Genomic DNA, 8,734 nt, shown 5'->3' on the forward strand with positions numbered 1-8,734 from the left:
CCTAGGATCCCGAGATCGTGGCTGGGATCTGCTGGGTGGGGATCCTGGGATCCTATCTGGGATCTGTTTGGGTTGGGATCCTGGGATCTATTGGGTGGGGACCCTGGGATCCTGGCCAGGATCTGTTGGGTGGGGACCCTGGGATTGTGTCCAGGATCTATTGGGCTGGGATCAGAGGATCGTGGCTGGGAACTGCTGGGCGGGGATCCCAGGATCCTGACTGGGATCTGCTGAGCAGGGATCCTGTGATAGTGGCCAGGATCTGCTGGATCAGGATCCCGGGATCGTGGCTGGGATCTGCTCGATGGGGATCCCAGGATCCTGGCCAGGATCTGCTGGGCAGGGATCCTGGGGTTGTGTCCAGGATCTCCTGGATCAGGATCCTGGGATCATGGACGGGATCTGCTGGCTGGGGATCCTGGGATTGTGGCTGGGATCTGCTGGCTGGGGATCCTGGGATTGTGGCTGGGATCTGCTGGGCAAGGATCCTGAGACTGTGGCCAGGATCTCTTGGATCAGGATCCCCAGATCGTGGCCCGGATCTGCTGGGTGGGGACCATGTGATTGTGGCCAGGATCTCCTCGATCATGATCCTGGGATTGTGGCTGGGATCTCTTCGGTGGGAATGCCAGGATTGTGGCCAGGATCTGCTGGATGGGGATCCCGGGATCCTGACCGGGATCTGCTGGGAAAGGGTCCCGGTATTGTGGCCGGAATCTCCTGGATCAGGATCCCGGGATCCTGGCCGGGATCTGCTGCGTGGGGATCCTGGGATTGTGGCCGGGATCTGCTGGGTGGGGATCCTGGGATCGTGGCTGGAATCTACTGGACAGGGATCCCAGGATCCTGGATAGGATCTGTTGGGTCAGGATCCTGGGATCTGCTGGACGGGGACCCTGGGATCTTGGCTGGGATCTATTGGGCTGGGACCCGAGGATCCTGGCCAGGATCTGCTGGGTGGGGATCCCAGGATCCTGGCCAGGATCTGCTGGATCAGGATCCCCAGATCCTGGCCGGGATCTGCTGGGCGGGGGTGGACAAGGCGGGGGTGAGAGCCCGGACAGCCCGCGCCTGGGCCGGGCCGGCCCGGCGCGAGGGAGCGCTTGCAGGGCCTTAAGGGGCGGTGGCGGCGGGCGGCCGGTCTGCGGGCCCGGGCAGCAGCCCCGCAGGGGCCGCCCAGCCGAAGCGCGCGTTACCGGCGAGCGGGGCCAGCCGGCAGCGCCGCCCCGGGCCCGTGCCTGGCAGCCAGCGGCCGCCCGCTCCTGGCGAAGCCGAGAAACAAGCCAACGTGGTCCCGTTTTAGCCCCGCTCCGCGTCCCTTGGTCCGCGGCCGGCTGGGCAGCTGGCGCGAGTCCCTGCCTGGGGCAGAGGCGGTTCGGGGGCGGCGCGCGCTGCAGTGACCTCGGGGCAGCAGGCTGGCAGCCTGCCCCGCGAGTCCCCTCCTGCAGCCGGGGGTGAGAGCGGGAAGGCCGCCAGGCTGGGCTGCCCCGGGCCGGGGAAGGCGCCCCGGCGTTTGCCGTTGCTGCGCTCTGCCCCCGGAGCGACGCGGTGAGCCAGGCCAGCCGCGCGCGGGCAGGGCAAAAAGGGGAAAAAAAAAAGCTGCCAGACACCAGTGCCAGCACGGCACAACCCACATAACGGGTTTGCAAATGCTGCTCAGGCAGGATTAGGCCTCCAACGTGCTAAATCTCGGCTCTTGCAGCGCGTAATTGCTGCTGCAATAAGCCCTGGCTCATCCTTTCCTGAACCGTGCTGCCCGCGCAGCCCCGCCGTACGGTTTTCTGCCGCGCCGGCTGCGTTTGCCGTGCGCCCGTTTCCCTGAGAGGTGGCGGGGCGGCGGAGGGGGGGGATGCACGCACAGCATGAAAACCGAAGCTACACCACAGCTTTATTTATGGGGGCGTAATAAATAAGCGATGGACAAAACAGGCAGAGCCACGTTCAGAAGAAAAAAAACCAGAACCAGACAGACAGAGGCTAAAGTGCTTTCGGACAGAAGTCAGACCGCCGAGGAACGGCGGGGGCGTTGCGCTCTCACAGACGTTCCCGGAACGGTCTCCTGCGTCGACCCACACATCGTGCGCTTGTTCCGGGGTACTACGGCTTGGTTTTCGGAAAGGCCGCTCTGTTGGCGTGCCCGGTACGGCAGGCGACGTTCAAGCGCGTGCGAAGGTGGTTGCGTAAATAAGAGCGCCTCCGTCCCTCGGCCCGACCGCGACGCAGCGTAAACGCGGTGGCGAGGCTGCGGCGGCACGTCAGCTGGCGGCGGCCGGAGGACGTGCCGGAGCCCTCGGGGCGGGAGAGGCGCGCGGGCGCTGCCGGCGATGGACGGGCCCCCGCGCGCAGCCCCGGGCGAAGGGAAGCTCTGCCCAAGAGGCCGTCCGTGCTGCCCACAGCACGGTCCTGGTTTCCCACCGCTTTTGGCCAGCTTCGGACGCCTCTCTGCTCTGCTGAGAGGCGAGCAGCTGAGAAGCGGGGGGGCGGAGGGGAGGGTTCAGTTTTACAATGCCCTGAATTCAGATAGAAGTTCAATTATCTGAGGAGGAAAAAAATATATACATATAGCAATAAATATTCTTAGGATCGCAGGGGGCTGGCCGGGCAGCCCGAGCTCAGCGGTCCCTGTCCTCCTGCTCCGCGGCGGGGTCCCCGCTGACGCACCGGCCCAGCGCGCTTCTCTTCCCGCGCCCGGCCGTCCTGGAGAGGTCGATGGCCGCGTCCCCCGAATCGATCACGGGGCCCAGCTGGTCAGAGCCCCTCTGCGCGCTGGCCGGCTCCCCTCCGCGGTCCTCCTCGGTCCGCTCCTCTCGCCAGCCGTCCGCCGGCTTCTCCCGGCTCTCCGCCTTCCTGCTCGCCTCCACGGACTTTCTGTGCATGCCTTGCCGAGGGGAAAGAGCAGAGCAGAGGGCGCGCGTTGCCCGCCCGCGGCCCCAGCCGGAGGGGAACCTCGCGCTGGCTCTGGCTCGCGCCCCTGCTGCCTGCTCTCCGCCAGAGGAGGCCGCTCCGCAGCGGGACCCGTGGGCACCTGCCGCTCGCGGGCGGCGGGAAAGGCTCGCCGGGAGAGGGCTGCTGCGAAGGGCCCGGGCTTCCCGGGCCGCCCCGTTGGAGCGGGTCAGGTAGCCCCCGACACGGCGCGAGCGCGGGGCCGTGCCCGGCCGCGGGGAAGCGGTCCCCCTTCCCCAGCTCCTCTTCAGAGGGAGGGAGCGAAAGGGCCAAGCTACGCCGCAGCCTGCTCAAAGCTCGTGGCTGAGGCCCTGCTCCGTCCTGGGAGAGGGCGGGCGCGCGTGGCCAGGCACGAGAGGTGACCGCTAGCTCGCTGGGCGCCGTGGCCGGCCCCGTCCCCCCGCCGCACCGTGCTCCAGCTCACCCAGCAGCCACGGGGCGCAGGATCCCACCAGCCCGCTCTTGGCGGAGTTGATGATCGACTCGGGCAGAGGGATGGAGTGTCTCACCATGGCCCCGTAGAGGCCGTACTCGGCCATCACGCTGCTCCGGCCCCAGCGCTTCTCCCTCTTCCGCCACTTGGCTCTTCGGTTCTGAAACCAAACCTTCAGGGGTAACAGCCAGGAGAGCGCGGAGGGGTGGGAGAGGGGAGGAGACGGCACCCGCGGCCAGCCGGCGGGGCCCGTTGCGCGCGGGGCAGCGCGCGGCCAGGGCCGAGGGACCGCCGAGAGGTGGTGTCGGGGGGGATGCGGGGAGGGCACGCACGTGGGTGTGAGCCAGAGGGGAGAGGAGGAGGGGGGGGGAGAGGGAGCACACGTTACACCAGGCGTCCCCAGCCAACGTCGCCAAGAGGAGCCCGTGGGCTCCGCCTGCCCGCCGGGCGGCCGCACGAAGCCACCTTCGTCTCCAGGAGAAGGGGTCCGCGGGGCAGGTGCTGGCGGAGGGTGCCGGTGCTCCTCTCCCCCCCAGCCCCCCCGCTGCCTTCCTGCGGGGCAGGTGCAACCCAACCGCTGCCCCATCCTCAGCCAAGCCAGCGAGCCGCCCCGTGTCCCTCAGAGGAGGCGTGAGCCACCCAAGGTGAGACGGCTTGGCCCAGCGGCGCCGCGGCCGGGCCGCCTGCCCCCACCGGGGGTACGGGGGCCGGAGGAGCGCCGTGCCCCTGGTTGGGGGTCTCCTAGCGCAGCCCGGGAGCGTGTCGGGGGGGGGGGAAGGTGGGCATCCAGCTCGAGGTCCCGCGCGGCCACCTACCTGTATCCTGTCCTCCGGCAGCTCCGTCCTCGCGGCCAGCATCTCCCTGGCGTAGACGTCCGGGTAGTGAGCTTCGGTGAACGCCTTCTCCAGCTCCTCCAGCTGGTGAGCCGTGAACACCGTCCTGCGGGGAGGAGAGCGGGTCCTGCGGGGCGGGCCGGACCCCCGGCCGCGGGCCCGGGCCGGGCCCTGCCTCGGGGCTCGTACCTGTGCCGCCGCTTCTTCCTCTTGGCCGGCGAGCTCGACGCCGCCGCCGCCGCCGCCTCGCCGGACGGGCTGTCCTCGCCTGGCAGCGCGCGGAGGGGGCGAGAGGGACACTGCGGCGGGCAGCGCTCGGCACCCCGCCGGCCCCCGCCGCCCCCCGCACCCCGCTTACCGGAGACGCGCTCCCGCCGCCGGCGGGCGGCCCCGACGGGCGACCCCGGCCCCGGCAGCAGGCACGGCCGCCCCGGGGCCGCCCAGCCGCACAGCAGCCCCAGCCCCGCGCCCCCCCCGAAGCCCGCGGCGGCCGGCGGCCCGGCGGGGTGGTGGTGGTGGTGGAGGGGGGGGGACGGCGGCGGCCCGGGGGGGGGCGGCAGCTCGGCCTCCAGCCCCAGCAGGTCGGTGATGGCGAAGCCCTTGGCCCCGCGCCGCCCCGCGCCGCCCGCCCGCTCGGGCAGGGCGCTGCGTCCCGCTGCCGCTGCCGCTGCCGGTGCCGGTGCCGGTGCCGGTGCCGGTGCCGGTGCCGCCGCGCGGCCCCCCGACGGCTCCGCCCGGCCCGGCATCGCCGCCCCCGCCTGGCCCGGCCCCGCCGCCCGCCGCCCCTTTTATCCGCCCGCCACCGGCCCCGGCTCCAATCACGCCCCGGGGCCGCCGCCGCCGCCGCCGCGCTCCCAATCCCCGGATTAGCGGCCACCAGCCCCCCGCCCCCGGACCCCCCCCCCTCGGGCCCCGGCCCCCCCCCCCGGGCCCCGGCCACCCCCCCCTCGGGCCCCGGCCACCCCCCCCCCTCGGGGCCCGGCCCCCCCCCCCTCGGGCCCCCCGGTCCCCCCCCCTCGGGTCCCGGTCCCCCCCCTCGGGCCCCCCGGCCACCCCCCTCTCGGGCCCCGGCCACCCCCCCCTCGGGCCCCCCGGCCACCCCCCTCTCGGGTCCCGGCCACCCCCCCCCCCGGGTCCCGGTCCCCCACCTCGGGCCCCCGGTCCCCCCCCCCTCGGGCCCCGTTTCCCCCCCTCGGCCCCCGGTCACCCCCCATCGGGCCCCGTTCCCCCCCTCCGCCCCCGGCCACCCCCCCCTCGGGCCCCCGGTCACCCCCCCCTCGGGTCCCGGTCCCCCCCTCGGTCCCGGTCCCCCCCCTCGGGCCCCGGTCCCCCCCCTCGGGTCCCGGTCCCCCCCTCGGTCCCGGTCCCCCCCCTCGGGCCCCGGTCCCCCCCCTCGGGTCCCGGTCCCCCCCTCGGTCCCGGTCCCCCCCCTCGGGCCCCGGTCCCCCCCCTCGGTCCCGGTCCCCCCCCTCGGGCCCCGGTCCCCCCCCTCGGGTCCCGGTCCCCCCCTCGGTCCCGGTCCCCCCCCTCGGGCCCCGGTCCCCCCCCTCGGGTCCCGGTCCCCCCCTCGGTCCCGGTCCCCCCCCTCGGGCCCCGGTCCCCCCCCTCGGTCCCGGTCCCCCCCCTCGGGCCCCGGTCCCCCCCCTCGGGTCCCGGTCCCCCCCTCGGTCCCGGTCCCCCCCCTCGGGTCCCTGCTCCCCCCCCGCTGCCCCCCCGCTCCGCGGCCCCTGCCCGCCCCCCCCGCCTCCCCCCTCATGCCCCCCCCCGGGCCCCCTCCGGTGGCCCTCGGTGCCCTCCCCAGGCGCCCGGGTGGCCCCCCCGCCCCGTTAGCCCCCCCACCTAGACGGCTGCGCCCCCCCCCCCGGCCCCCTGGGGACGGGACCCCCGGCCTGGCCTCCTTGCGGCTCCCAGATTCTTGCACCTGGGCTGCAGTTTGGGCCCCCCCCCCCGGGTCTGTTTAGGGAAAGGGTTTGCAGCAGGCTTGGGCGGGCGGCGGATGCCGGCCTCCCCGCTACGCGCTCAGATTAGACGAGGGTCCTTCTGATAAAGATAATTACAAGGGGACTCCGCATTAACTTTGCATTATTAAAGGAAGACCCAAATCTCCCCTCGCAAGCTGTTCCCGGGATTAGCAGAACAATAACTTTCATTTAGGATAATTGCCGTGGCCGGTGCTGGGGGCTTGGGGTGGGGGGGGGGTCGCTTGGGGCGATGGCGCGCTGCACCGAGAAAGGCAAACGGGACGGCGGCGGGAAGGGGGCGTCGCACCCCCCCCCCCAAAGCCCCCGGGCAACGGGGAGGGGGGACCGCGCACCCAGGAGGGGGGATGCTCGGGGGGCGCGCTGCCCCCGGGGCCCCCCGGCCTGGGGCAGGGGGACGGGGCCCCCCGGGGCCCCCCGGGCACCTTCACTTTCCCCAAGCGCTTTGGCTGCGCTGGCGCTGCTGGAAGCGGCGACTTTCACCGCCGGCCGGGGAGGATCTGCCGCAGTAATTAGAAGCCCTAATCCGGCCACCGCCCACAACAAATTTCCTGCCCAAGCAGATATTAGTGGATAAAACCCTAATTTTTGACGTTGTCCCAGAATCAGCTTGATTTCAGCAGTTTACGTTGAGGCTGAGCTGTTGGGAGAGATGATGAAGCCTTAAATATGCATATGGCCTAGTCGTTTGGAAAGTTGGGGGATAAAGCATACATAATTGCTCCTAATCAGTTTATGAAACATAAAAGCTCAAACCCGAGAGAAAGCCGATAGATGCAGGAATGGAAATAGCAGTTAAATCTGCGCCGCGCCGGCAAGCTGGTCAGGATGTGGCGGTGTGGCCGGGGCTGGGGGACGCCGTGCGGGACCGGGGATGCTCCGGTCCCCGGGACCGGGACCAGGACCAGGATCAGGACCGGGACCTGGACTGGGACCGGGACCGGGACCAGGACCTGGACTGGGACTGGGACCGGGACCAGGACCTGGACTGGGACCAGGATCAGGACCAGGACCGGGACCAGGACCTGAACTGGGACCGGGACCTGGACTGGGACCGGGACCTGGACTGGGACTGGGGCTGGGACTGGGACTGGGACTGGGACCAGGACCTGGACTGGGACCAGGACCAGGACCAGGACCGGGACCAAGACCTGAACTGGGACTGGGACCGGGACCTGGACTGGGACCAGGATCAGGACCAGGACCAGGACCGGGACCAGGACCTGAACTGGTACCGGGTCCTGGGCTGGGACTGGGACTGGGACCAGGACCTGGACTGGGACCAGGACCAGGACCAGGACCGGGACCAGGACCTGAACTGGGACCAGGACCTGGACTGGGACTGGGACTGGGACTGGGACTGGGACTGGGACTAGGACTGGGACCGGGACTGGGACTGGGACCGGGACCGGGACCGGGACCAGGACCTGGACCTGGACTGGGACTGGGACTGGGACTGGGACTGGGACTGGGACCGGGACTGGGACTGGGACCAGGACCTGGACTGGGACCAGGACTGGGACTGGGACCAGGACTGGGATCAGGACCAGGACCGGGACCAGGACCAGGACCCGGACCGGGACCAGGACTGGGGCCGGACCGGGGGAGGATACGCGTGCTGCCGCCCGCCACCTTCCCCAGCCGTGATGGAGACGGGCATCTCCGCTGGTCTTTTGGACAATAAAGCAGTTAAAGGATATCTTGATATATGCTCATCAGATAGGATTATCTGGGATTAGACTAATCAGTAAATGTTTCTCTGCTCGTTATTTTCCGGGGAAGATTTTTTCCGCTGATTCCCCAACGCCGAAAGATTATTCATCGCTTAAAGAGCAGTGCATCGAACATGGGCCCCTGCTCCAGTTTCCCCAGGGTGCCTCCCGCTGCGGGCAGGGCGCCCGCCAGGGGGGACCCGGCGAGGGGGCGCCTCGGGTCCCCGAGGGGTGGGCCACCACCTCCTGCAGCGATACGGGGCGGGGGGGCGCGGGGGGAGCGAGAAGGTCCCGGGGGGCCTGGTTTAGGGGGTTAGCAGCGGGATGGGGCAGCTTTCACCCCCCCAGACCCTGCTTCAGATATGAATCAGGTCGATCACACGGGAAAGCTGGCACCAGTTTCTGGGTTTGATGTGGGGGGCGGGGGGGGGGAAGATGCTCCCAGCGCCCCAAATCGGAGGCTTCAGGGGGGTTCCCTCCCCGGGGGGAGGCTGGCACTGAGCTGGGGGTCGGGAATAGCCCCCCGCCGCGGTCCCCCCCCGCCGCCGCGCGCCCTCCGACCCAGGGCGATGGCTTTGCCGGCGGCCGGGGTGGAGGCACGAGGGACAGGGGGGTTCGCCCCCCGCCCCCCGGTTACGTGCGCTAAACCAGCCCCCCCGAGGAGACCCTCGTCCCGCCCCGGGCAGGCCCTGCAAACCAGCCGTCCGCTGCGGCGCCCTCGAATTTCCTTTTTTCCTCTTGATGGGAGAAGTGGGCACCGCCGCAGCTTCTCAGGTCCCTCTTGCACCTGGGGGACCAGAGCGGGGTCTTTTCTGGCCGTGGAAGACTCGGCCC

At 70.9% G+C, this 8,734-nt stretch overlaps 1 protein-coding gene across 1 annotated transcript; it reads right to left on the reverse strand.

Annotated features, from left to right (window-relative positions):
- Positions 1-1,868: 1,868 nt before the first annotated feature.
- VSX1 (visual system homeobox 1) lies at positions 1,869-4,955 on the reverse strand. The gene is made up of 5 exons (XM_068940846.1): positions 4,568-4,955; positions 4,399-4,477; positions 4,192-4,315; positions 3,368-3,548; positions 1,869-2,878 (listed from the first exon to the last, which is right to left on the reverse strand). Exons 1-5 carry the CDS (start codon positions 4,953-4,955, stop codon positions 2,613-2,615), a joined length of 1,038 nt encoding a protein of 345 aa, XP_068796947.1. The 3' UTR covers positions 1,869-2,612.
- Positions 4,956-8,734: the final 3,779 nt, after the last annotated feature.

Source organism: Struthio camelus, chromosome 3 (genome assembly GCF_040807025.1).
Source record: "Struthio camelus isolate bStrCam1 chromosome 3, bStrCam1.hap1, whole genome shotgun sequence".
NCBI classification, from domain to species: Eukaryota; Metazoa; Chordata; class Aves; order Struthioniformes; family Struthionidae; genus Struthio; species Struthio camelus.

Coding starts and splice junctions, on each gene's coding strand:
- VSX1 (XM_068940846.1), bottom strand. CDS start 4,955: ATGCCGGGCCGGGCGGAGCCGTCGGGGGGCCGCGCGGCGGCACCGGCA. Junction 4,316..4,398: donor AGGAAGAAGCGGCGGCACAG/GTACGAGCCCCG, acceptor TCCTCCCCGCAG/GACGGTGTTCACGGCTCACC. Junction 2,879..3,367: donor CTGCGCCCCGTGGCTGCTGG/GTGAGCTGGAGC, acceptor CCCCTCGGCAAG/GCATGCACAGAAAGTCCGTG.